The sequence below is a fragment of the Vipera berus genome (genome assembly GCF_964194415.1).
Source record: "Vipera berus genome assembly, chromosome: 1".
In the NCBI taxonomy this organism is placed as follows: Eukaryota; Metazoa; Chordata; class Lepidosauria; order Squamata; family Viperidae; genus Vipera; species Vipera berus.
In genome coordinates, this window is record NC_138202.1 from 357,399,653 (window position 1) to 357,411,931 (window position 12,279).

Consider the following 12,279-nt stretch of genomic DNA (forward strand, 5'->3'; position numbering starts at 1 on the left):
GAGTTCTCACAGTGGGGAAATTACTCCTGGCTTATACTCCTTTAAAGCTTCCCCTTTATGGTTCTTCTCCTTTGATGCTACAGAGGGGACATATAAAGCCTCTTCCCTTTGACAACCTATCAAACGCTGGAGGTTTTTAAGAAGAGATTGGACAACCATCTGTCTGAAATGACATAGGGTCTCGTGCCTGAGTAAGGGGGTTGGACTAGAAGACCTCCAAGGTCCCTTCCAGCCCTGTTATTCCATTAAATGTGGGAAAGCTGCTGTTGTATCTCCTTTAGCCTTCTCTCCTTTCACCCTGCCTTGTCTCTTCATTTTGGGAGTGCATCTCATTTCCACATAAGGAGCCTTGGTGGAGCAGTGGGCTAATGCCTCCTTAAGTAACACCAGCTGCCTGCCATTAGTGCAGGTTCAAGTCCCACCAGGCTCAAGGTTGACTCAGCCTTCCATCCTTCCGAGGTAGGTAAGACGAGGACCCAGATTGTTGGGGGCAATAAGCTGTCTGTGTAAAAATGCCGCTTGGGGCCCCCCGAAAGCCCTAATAAGCAGGCATATACATAGAATGAAGGCTATTGCTAAGCACATTGATTTGTGCTTTAGATTGTAAGCCGCCCTGAGTCTTCTGAGAAGGGCGGGATATAAATGTGATTAAAATAAAAAATAAATGAAAATAAAACTTGTTTTCTGCTCTTACAAATGCTGATACTGTGTACCAGGTAAGAAATTAACCTTTCTGGAGTTGTTCTGCTGTGGCAAATTTAAGGCGGCCTCTCATTTCCACTAGTCACCTAGAAGTATTGCAAATCTGAACATCAGTTTTTAAATGCTTTGCAGTTGCATTTCACTCTCAGAAGGACCTTCCTTCCCGTTTTCACTTGTGTCTACCGAGGTTAGTTTTGTAAAGTGTGGCGTGAAATAGTTTGACGTTTTAATTGGAAAGAGGAGGTGATTGTGGCCTTTCAGGGGGAAAAAACCAAAAGAAAACACCACCCTGTTTTTTCAAATTAACCCTGAAATCTGTGAAAGGACAAAAATATTTTAGGCCTTGGGGCTTTTTTTGTTACCAGCCCGCTTCTCCTCTCTTTTTTAGGCCCAATCCAAATCGATGTCGTCTGGAAGCGACCGAGGCGAGTGATTTGGAAAACCTCTCTGAAGCTGGAGAGCTACAAGTAGTCCCCTCTGAAGGGGCTTCGGCGGATCTGGAGGAAGGTAAGGCCACGTTTGGGATTTCAGAGAAATCGAAAGATGCCCGATAAACTGGCGTCTTCCTGTGAACCCACATTCAAGTGTTACCAAGCGAAGAGGCTGCCGTGACTAACTGTACATCGGTAACTTGAATAGAGCTAGTCCTTGGCTTACAACCATTCATTCAGTGACGGTTCGAGGTTACAACGGCACGGAAAACAGTGATATATTGTATTTTTCCGTCTATAAGACGCACCCTTGTATAAGACGCCCTGGCAGGTGAGTTTCTCTGCGCCGATCAGCAGTTTGGCGGAGTGCCAAACAACTGAGCCGGCAAATCTGGGAGTTCGGCTGGCCGACGATCTTGCCCCTCCCTCCCTCCCGTTAGTGGCTAGCCCACAAGGCAGCATGGCAACCCACACAGGCATGACCTGGGCTGCGGAGGTTATAATAATAATAATAAGTTGGAATTTAATTTAATAATTTAATAATTTGATTTCTATACCGCCCTTCTCCCGAAGGACTCAGGGCGGTGAACAGGGCAATACACAATAAAAATCGAATACAAAAATTAAAAAGCCATTAAACATCATGCCCATAAAATCAATACATATTAAAGTTAAAACTAGTTTTAAAAACCCAACCCCATCCTGTCAGACCAGGCCAGCTTGTTCAAAAAAGAATGTTTTGAGATCGCGCCGGAAGGAGCGAAGGTCGGGGGCCATCCGGAGCTCAACCGGTAAGCGGTTCCAAAGGTCTGGCGCGCCCACAGAGAACGCTCTCCCCCTGGGGGTCACCAATCGGCATTCTTTGATCGGCGGCACCCTGAGGAGGCCCTCTCTGTGGGAGCGCACTGGATGGAGGGAAGTTGACGCCGGCCGCAGGTGTTGCCGTAGGTAATCCGGAAGGGACCTTGGTGGTCGTCTAGTCCAACCCTCTGCTCAGGCAGGAAACCCTATACCATTTCAGGCAAACCTCTCCTTTTCTCCTCAGCGTGGCTGGCTCAGGAATTCTGTGAGTTGAAGTCCACGAGTCTCATAAAAGAGCCAAGGTGGCCTACCCCTGATAATAGATAATAGAGTCACACTCTTCTTTTTGGATGGCAGAATTAGCTATTGGTGTGGAATAGCTTCCTCCCCCGTTTTGTACTCCTGAAACTTCCTTCCACCTCCTCACTCATTGGACGCTCATTAGGGGATGAATTGCCGTTGAAAGTTGGACTAAGACCCTGGCATCCATTGTTACCTGTCGGAGAGCACCTCATGAAGGTGTTGTGGGGGTGGTGGCGCGTCTGACCTCAGGCGGCTTGTTCCTTCTTATTTACCGTGCTTTAGCATCCTTGTTAGCAGTGGCAGCTTGACAGCTGGAAAAGGGAAGAAAAAGGATTTCTTTTTTTACACTTGCGTTGCGGAAAACCTCAGGAAGCCCTTGGCTGCTTGCTCCTTTTCAGAGAGGGGAATCTGAAGTAAGAGAGGCCCTGTTTGATTTTTCCCTTTTGTAGCCATGGAGACGAGAAGGTTGGCAGTTTTCTTACACAAGGAGAAAGGAATTGTGCTCCGAGCTAGGGAAATTTCGCCGCACTATTCAAGTTGGCTTTAATAGCACAAAGCGAAGTCCATTTTAGTGGATTATTTCATACAGTAAACACCCTCTAGCATATTGGTAAAGCAATAAAAAATGATAATAACTACTGGGTTGGGGGTTTTTTTTTGATAGGATTTGTCTCGTTTGGAGAAGCGGTTTGGTGCAAACCTGGTTCCAGACGCTTCGGTTCTTCCTCGGCTGCTAAATAAGCAGCAATTTACTTGGAGCTTTTATCAAACAGCACTTCACTGATAGGCTGCTGACAATGACACAAAGTGCTGGATGTTAGCTACCAGCTGTGTAAAGCACCTTAAATAGCAGAAGCAAGGAGCATCGTTAGATGGATTAACAGAAATAAGAGGGGGAAAAGCAGATTAAGTTGATTTTCAGTGTGAACACGGCATGTGGCTGACAGCCAGTTCTAAATATGGAGACTTCTAAGTTTTGTGCTAGAAAGTAATGTGCTAGAAAGTTTTAACATGGGTAGCAATATGCATAGAGCGACACCCATGCTTGGACAGTGAGTCCCTGTTGTTATGCTTATAGTTTCCATTTAGGTTTCTTTCATAGCTTTGCAGCTGATACCAAAACTATCTGGAAATGAGGTGGAATTAAACCAAAAGACTAGATTTCCCTTTCAAGTTCCCTCTGCTTAAATGAAGCAGAATACCTGTATGTAGGAGCTAAAGCACATTGCTAAGCACATTGCGAAGCACATTGGTTTGTGCTTAAATTGTAAGCCACCCTGAGTCTTCGGAGAAGGGTGGGATATAATAAATGGGATTAAAATGAAATAAAATAAATAAAGAGCCTCTTGTTGCTGGTAAAGAAGGAGAGTGCAAAAGTTGGCTTGAAACTAAACATTAAGAAAACCAAGATCATGGCATCCGGCCCTCTCAATTCCTGGCAGATAGATGGGGAAGAAATGGAGGTAGTGACAGATTTTATTTCCCTGGGCTCCAAGATCACCGCAGATGGGGACTGTAGCCAAGAAATTAAAAGACGCTTGCTCCTGGGGAGGAAAGCCATGGCAAATCTAGACAGCACGCTAAAAAGCAGAGACATCACCCTGCCAACAAAAGTGCGTATGGTCAAGGCTGTGGTGTTCCCAGTTGCAATGTATGGCAGTGAAAGTTGGACTATAAGAAAGGCCGAGCGCCAAAGAATGGAGGCCTTTGAACTGTGGTGCTGGAGAAGACTCCTGCGAATCCCTTGGACTGCAAGGCGATCAAACCGGTCAGTCCTAGAGGAGATCAACCCTGACTGCTGTTTAGAAGGCCAGATCCTGAAGCTGAAACTCAGATACTTTGGCCACCTAATGAGAAGGAAGGACTCACTGGAGAAGAGCCTGTGTGCACTAATTCTTTTTCTTTTTATCGATCTCCTATTGTGAGTCCGAGCGTACTGCCTATGACATATATTTAAGTTCATAAGGAACCACTAGTTCTCATTCCGGGAAAGAAATCTCCCAGCTACTGATAGAAGGGGATTCATTTCTCTGGAACGAACTGCTTGGTGGCAGCAAATTTAGTTGGCTCTTTCCTGGAGTTTCAAGGAGGGAGAAACTGGGTTTGGGGAAGAGCCGTGTTGGTGCAGGGGTGCAGTATTGCTGGCTAATTCACTGCCCACTGCCAGGAGTTCGATCCTGACCGGCTCAAGGCTGACTCAGCCTTCCGTCCTTCCGAGGTTGGTAAAATGAGGACCCAGATTGTTAGAGGGCAAGAAGCTGATTCTGTAAATCACTTAAAGAGGGCTGCAAAGCACTGGGAAGCATTATATAAGTCTGAGTGCTATTACCATTGCTTTCTTCCATCCTGTCCTTTCTCTCCCTCCCTTTTCTCCTTCCTTCCTTCCTTCCTTCCTTCCTTCCTTCCTTCCTTCCTTCCTTCCTTCCTTCCTTCCTTCCTTCCTTCCTTCCTTCTTTCCTTTTTTGCCATGGTCGTGCAATGATTAAAGTGCAGTGTTGCTGGCTGACTCTGCCCACTGCCAGGAGTTCGATCCTGACCGGCTCAAGGCTGACTCAGCCTTCCGTCCTTCCGAGGTCGGTAAAACGAGGACCCAGATTGTTGGGGGCAAATAGGTTGACTCTGTAAACCGCTTAGAGAGGGTTGTGAAGCACTGCGAAGCGGTATATAAGTCTAAGTGTTATAGCTAGTGTTTGGCGGATCGTAACACACTCCATTGCAGTTACCAATGGTCCTTGACTTACAAACCACAACTCAGCCCCAAAATTTCTACTGCCAAGCAAGACCGTTGTTGAGCGGGTTTTGCCCCGTTTTACAACCTATCTTGCCACAGTAGTTAAGCGAATCCGCTGCAGTTGTTCAGTTAGCGACACGGCTGTAAAGCAAATCAGGCTCCTTCCTTGGCTTCGCTTGTCGGAAGGTCGCGAAAAGGGGATCACGTGACCCCGGGGCACCGCAGCCACCATAAATACCTGCCAGTGGCCAAGGGTCTAAATTCTGATCATGTGGACCATGGGGATGTTGCGGCGGTCCTGTGAAAAAACGATCGCGTCCCTTTTTTCCAGCGCCGTTGTGGTTTCGAACGGGCGCCAAAGGAAAAACGCTAGGTTGTGGACTGCCTGCACGTGTTTTCCAGAGCTGTACTTGCCTTGTCCATACCTACTAGGAAGCCTTTCTGTAGATCCAACAGAAGTAAGGAGATCCTTTAGCCCAGGGGTCTTCCAACTTGGCCCTTTTATGACTTGTGGACTTCAACTCCCAGAATTCCTCAGCCAGGCACGCGTGCCTGGCTGAGGAATTCTGGGAGTTGAAGTCCACAAGTCATAAAAGGGCCAAGTTGGAAGACCCCTGCTTTAGCCTCTTTTTTTCTTTTTTTGGGGGGCAGGTAATGTGTGAGTGCTGAGCAGTTGGTTTTACTCCTTTCCTGGTACAGCTGGTCTTCACCTCTTGCCAGGCATGAGCAGTGACAGCGACATCGAGTGTGACACCGAGAACGACGAACAGGAAGAGCCTGAGACCCCCTGTGGCACTCCAGAGGTCTACAACCAGGCGTTCCAGACTCAGCCTTCGAATGACGGTAAGAAGGTGCATCTGCAGAGACCATTGTTTCATCTGTCGGACGCGGTGGCTCAGTGGGTTAGGACGCTGAGCTTGTCGATCAGAAGGTCGGCAGTTTGGCGGGTCGAATCCCGACTGCCGTGTAACAGAGTGGAGCGCCTGTTACTCGTCCCAGCTTCTGCCAACCTAGCAGTTCGAAAGCACGTAAAAATGCAAGTAGAAAAATAGGGAGCACTACGGTGGGAAGGTAACAGCGTTCCGTGCGCCTTTGGCGTCTAGTCATGCCGGCCACATGACCACGGAGACGTCCTCGGACAAGCGCTGGCTCTTCGGCTTTGAAACGGAGATGAGCACCGGCCCCTAGAGTCGGAAACGACTAGCACGCATGTGCGGGGGAACCTTTACCTTTACCTAGCCGTTGTTCTACCCTGTTCTTCCGCAAGACCCTGAGAAAGTGAAATTGATTTTTTTTTTAATTTTTTATTTTTTGCACACAGCGGCGGAGGCCCAAAGTGAAAAGGTTTTATAAAACCCAGCTGAAGGCCTAGGACTGGGGCGGCCACGTGCGTGCTCACAGAAAGGGCTCTACCACGTGCCACAGGTTCGCCACCACAGAGGTGGATGATTAAAAACCAGGGTCACCTGGCTTCTTCTTTTTGTGAGTGCGCGGTGGCCCGCAGCTGAACACTTCTGTCACATCCAATCAGGAGTTCTTCACCATAAACTTTTTGTCTTTGCAGCCTCAGAATTATGCGTGCTCTTCCCTGAGGGTGACCAACTAGGCCCTGAAGATCTGCCCTTCGACACAGGGAAGGACAGCGTGAGGTAATGCGGAGTCCTTCCAGCTAAACTTTTATGCAGATTGCCGCTTTGAAACCCAAACAGTTTGCAAAGGACCTGCCTGTCCCAATACCAGCATCTGGAGGCCTGCGAGTTTCTGTTGCTCTTCCTCATATCCTGAAAGCTGATTGCATCCGAAGATGACATCAACGATCAAGTAAGACAACTTCAGTGTACCTTGGAGACCTCTCGTGTGTGTGGGGTTTTTTCCCCCTGCTATCCTCCCTCCAAGAAGATCAGTGAAATCCTACTACTGAATCGTTTGCTCTTCAGATCTGTTTCCAAAGGTGGAAAGGCGCATTCGTCCTTCTTTAGCTTTCGCCTTTCTTTTTGTGGGTCACTCTGATGCTGAGTTCATTTAAAACCACGCCACCCTCTGTTGTAGCTTTTTTAGAGGCCCCCTCCAGTCAACGAGTCCCTATTTCCATTTGGGAAACAAAAGTGGACTCCTTAAGTTCAGTGGATGCTTAAAAAACCTCCGTTTTGCTTAGGGGGGGGGAAAACACCCGCACTCCCCACGTAGTCTGTGGGCTCCGTCTAATTTTAAGAGTACCCTCTCAAAATGCAAAAGTACAAAACTCTTATGGTGCCAATCCGTTTTAAAGACTACTGATTTCTTCTTTAACCTGTCTTCATTCTTCCTCGGTTTTATTGACACAGGCTGCTTCTGATAAGAAATTATGCCAATTTGTTTCTTCTGTTTGGTCTCGGATAAGAGCTTTTTAATGATGCGAGCTGTCTGAAGTTGGATTAGCATTTGGTAGCTCGCTTCCCTGGAACGGCACTGCCCCACGTTTTATGGAAATGCCTTACACAGATTTTTCCGGTCTCTGAAAATTCTAGATGTGCTAGTTTTTCACTCCCATTTAACAGAAGCCTGCGCCTGACCTACCTCCAAAAAGTACTTTTACCTTAGCTTGTATTTCTCAGTGATGTGGCAAAGTTTAAGGGGACGAAGAAAGGACGTTTTCCTGCTGAAATTTATTTTAACGGTATGCATTGTTGTCTTAAGCTATTTAAATGTTTTCCAAGAAGAGTTTTCCCTCTCTCTCTCTCTCTCTCTCTGAATTAGTCCAATACTGGCCAGTTGAAAATAGCCTTTTCTGCATTGCATTCAAGCTACTGAAGATGTTCTGATTTTAAGCTTAATTTGGCTGATCCCTTAAAAGCATGTTTATAACCATATGCATATTACTTCGTGTATCCTGGTGTATTTATCTTCTCCTGAATAATGTCATACCTTAAGCAGAAATACCCATTTGTAAATGGAGTGTTTAAAAACTGTAAAAATTCAGGCGAAAAATGGTTTGCACACTTTTAATTAATAAAATGAACGTGGAATTGACTGCGCTTGGACCGTTGACGTGCTTAAGGAGGCCCGCCAGAAACCGTTACTCGATTCGGCATCAACAGCCTTTGCAAAGCACCTCTAGAGCTTTTTTGTGATCGGTTTTGATGGGTTCTTGACGCAAACGTTTTGTCCCGGTACTCATCCTGTTTGATGTTCAGTGCACAAGCTACAACCTGTCGCTGTCAGCTGTCTTATGACTCACTACCTTATTCCTTGGGGGGGGGAAATCGGTACTCATCTCACCTCCCGGAACCAATTAACGATGAGTACTGAGGTACCACTGTAGTTGCATTTGATGCTTAGTGACAATTATGTAACTACAGTAGAGAATGACCATGGTGTTACAACTAGGCTGGTGTTAAGTAAACTTCCAAGCAGCTTTGTTTTGGAATGGTGGGGTCCAGAGCTGTAACTGAAATGTTTCAATCCCTCATCGCTCTCAAATGAGCATCCCCGGTCCCGTGCTTGCTCTGAAATAAAGCATTGAGCAGGGTAAGCAAGCCATCTTCTTCAGAGATTTTAGTAAAACAAATATTCCACCCCCACCCACCCCTTTGTTTGGGGGGTTTTGAAAAACAAATCTGAATCGAAGAGCGGAGTTAGCTAGTCCAGTCAAAAGCATTTTTATTTCCTCTGGGAACTGTCATTACTCAAATTAAGATTTAGTGTTTAGACTCAGCATTCTAAGAAATCCCCTTTTTTTAGCCCTCAAACTGATTTGGAGATATATTTTTTTTTGTAATTAAGACAGACCTGAGAAGGACTACTTAAGAAAAAGCAAGATTCGTTTTGCTGTTGCATCATAGTTTTTTGAAATGGACACATCAGCATCTAACCACAGTTACATCCACTGATTTTTTTATAGGCAGCTGTCGCTTTCATTCCTGGTGATATTTTAAGGTAGGACAACCGGGAAAAATGATTTATTCAGACACTTTAAGATAGGTCTCTGTAGGCTTTTAAACTTTGGATCTCTTCCCCATTTTCCACTTACATTGTTTGTCTCCTACCAGCTGATGTCCTTTTAATTTCACTGAAAGTCTGTATCGAGTGATGGTTAAATAATGGACTGCGACTGGAGAATTGGAATCTGGTTTCTCCTCAGCTCTGAAATGCAGAATAATTTTAAACCAACATAACAGCACACGGTTCTGGAAAAGTTCTCGAGAAGCAGAATCTGGGAAGATATCACTACATACTTTTCCTCTAACCTAGAGGAAATACAAGATATAAATCAAATTAATGTGTTCCCCGGGGTAGATGGGATTTCTCCCCCACCCCCTTTCTTAATTTTTGCTTTTTCTGGGGCTGAAGTAGTCTGTGGAGATTTTCAGTCATCCAGGTCATGGTTGTCCCGAAGGCGCTTTTGCAAAAGACAATTGGACTTTTTATTTTTCCTTGAAGACATTTCGCTGCTCATCTAAGAAGTTTTTCAGTTCTTCAGTCAGAACCGAAGAAGCTTCTTGGATGTGTAACGAAACGTCTTCAAGGAAAAATAAAATCCAGTTGCCTTTGAAAAAGTACTCTTGGGTCTCTCCTCTCTGGGGTTACTGCCGTTTTTGCAACACGACGCTTTGAAATCTCTGCAGTTAGTAGTAGAAAATCAGGTGGTAGCTTAACTGCCTATGAAATGAGAGAAACTCAAGATTTTGTGTTATTAAAAAAAAAAGTAGACAGAAGAGTTAGGATTTGTTGTTTTATTAAGGTACTGGTCAAGGTTGAACATAGTCCTTGTCTTTTGCAAACAGCTTTAATAAATAAAATATGGCTAATACACGATTCCTACGAAAGTCATTGAAGTTACTGGAATAAAATTTTCAACCGGTCCCAACATGTTACTAAATCATTTCTACTAAAACCGAGCTACTTCGTTAGTTTTAAGGACAACACAGTTAGCTTTCAATAGCTCTGTAATATACTTGACATTCTCAAGAATGCACAGGCCTAACGTTTTAGTAATAATGATGAATGTCGTTTAATCTTTTTTTTTTCCTTCTTTCCAAAAGTAGGGATTGTTAAGACAAAACGTTTTATCCCGTCAAAACCAAATTTTGACATTTGCACAATACTTCAATGTGTATAATACTGGTGGCTAATATTTAGTCTTACTTCTAGAGGTTATATTATAAAGAGAGATCAGGCCTTGTCAACAGGCATGAGAACCATCAGCGGCGGCCTGGTTTTTGTGGCTCTTTTCACTCTGGAGCTGAACAAGCTGACTCTTGGAAAGAGGTCCAGTTGTCAAGATTCTTAATTAACCTCACGATCCTAGGCAAGAAAAAGGGTCCCTTGAACTATTAATTTTCAGTGGTCGCACTGAACTCACACTGCATAGCTGTTTTTTCTTGGCTTCACTGTTCTTCAAAAATGTACAACAATGGAGTACTGTAAACACAGGACAAATAAAAGACAGGGCTACTTTATGAATCTAAGGGCTCCAATTCGAACATTATTTATATGGAAGCAGGGGAGGGTTAACAGGCTGTCTTGAGTACTCTTGCTCTTAAGGATGTGGTCTTTGAGCCAGGTGAGGTGCCAAAGGGAGAATATCTTTCCTCGCTCGCTTTTGCGGGCATCCCTAATTTGCTTAGCAGGGGGAAACCACCAGATTGTGTTTTTCCAGGAAGTGTGTAGACGTTGGGAGTCGGTTCCAAAGTGCTAAAGAGTTGACTGATGGCACTTCAGGGTATAAATATTTTATCTTCCTTCGGTGCCAACTGCAAGGGCAGCTGAAGTGGATTAATAGCCTCAGGATAAATGCTACATGTAGTCCTCAGCTTAGAACCAATTTGTTTAGCGACCATTCAAAGGTACAGCGGCACTGCAACCGGTCCTCTCAAGTTAAAATGGCTTTTGCAGCATCCCTAAGCTCACAGGATCCAAGTTTGGGTGCTTGGCAGCCAGCATGCGTTTGCCATGGTCGCAGCCTCCCGACAAGACGCACGACTGCCATTTCCAATGTTCACATCTGGTTTCCCGACCAGCAAAGTCAGTGGGGAAAAGCTCTGTTTGCTTAACGACCTTGTGATTCACTTAACAACTGATTTAACCTAACAACCACGGCCAGAGGAGGAGGGCAGAAAATTGGGCGCGACTTACTAAACCGACTGCCTCGCTTAGCAATGGGAATTCTGGTCCCGATGGTGGTCGTAAGTCGAGGACTACCTGTATTCTACTCCTTGCTGCAGAAGGAATTTATCTTAATTCTAGAGTTTCTATCGGAGGGGGATTAAAGGAATCCCTTTGAAAGTCACAGTGGATAAATTCACCAATCGGCCTCTGGGCAGCGTCTCTCTCTTCTTACTAACTGCTCCTGCTTCTGTGTTTTCTTACACACTGGATGCAGCTTGTGTGAACTTGAGGGATACTCCAGATCTTTATTGGAAAGATTTCAGTATGCAAATATCAACCACTATTTAAATACACAGATTTACCAAACACTTTACAGACAACTAACATTAACACAGTTATAAATACCTATATTTTTGTGTTTGTATATTTTTTCACCAGCTAAAAGGATCAAAACACAAGATACAGAACATTAAGATTATCGTTAATTTAAAAGGAGCTTATTGCTTACGTCAGCAAGCAGCAAATGAGGGCACAGGAGTTTTAACTGAAAGAGAACTACTTCCTATTTTACCAGTGGCATGAAGAAAAAAAAACCACAGCATGTCACAAAGCACTGCTTTTTTTTGCTTTTTTTTTTGCTTTTTTCTTTTTCCCCCCCTCCTCTTATGCCTAGTGTCATAGAATCAAGCAGCACGTACCGGATCAGGAACAACTACTTTTAAAATATGTATTATATACCACGTTTGTAAAAAAAAAATTGCCTCACAAATGGACTCTATACACACTTTTATCACTATGAGATGAAAGAAATGGGACATTTTTCTACTCCTGACAATATTTTTGTACTGGACCACAGTGGGAATCCATTGACCGGCTGGTTCCAGCCGAGTCAAACATGGCGAGCAGCAGGTAATCCATCTTATCAATCCACAGGCATGAAGTTAACTTTGTAAACACCAGAGAGAGCATGCTCCACAGCCAGTACTTTCCAATGACACCTGCATTTTGGGAAGGGCATCCAACCCCTGCAGCACCTACGAACTTGGGACAAGACTTCAGAGAATTGCGCTGTCAAAGACAGCAATTGGATCCCTCTCGCCTCGAATGATCTGGAAGGTTTTTCAGACAAGGTACCACAGATTGCTCTAGTTTAATCTCCTGGCAAAACACTACGTAACTCGAACACCTAAGCTGGTCAAAGGCAAGCAAATGGCTCTCCTCTCC

General features: G+C 44.8%; 1 protein-coding gene across 8 annotated transcripts in view; it reads left to right on the forward strand.

The window, feature by feature from the left end:
- TRIM37 (tripartite motif containing 37) overlaps window positions 1-7,977 on the forward strand; it is a 66,484-nt gene extending 58,507 nt beyond the window's left edge. For 4 of the 8 annotated variants that reach the window (XM_081346682.1, XM_081346679.1, XM_081346683.1 and 1 more), the window contains 3 exons: window positions 1,091-1,209; window positions 5,668-5,811; window positions 6,533-7,977. In XM_081346682.1, coding sequence (XP_081202808.1) covers window positions 1,091-1,209; window positions 5,668-5,811; window positions 6,533-6,621 — 352 coding nt within the window. In that variant the 3' untranslated portion in view covers window positions 6,622-7,977. The remainder of the gene's footprint in view (window positions 1-1,090; window positions 1,210-5,667; window positions 5,812-6,532) is intronic. The other 4 variants (XM_081346680.1, XM_081346685.1, XR_014028784.1 and 1 more) reach the window with 3 other exon arrangements.
- Window positions 7,978-12,279: the final 4,302 nt, after the last annotated feature.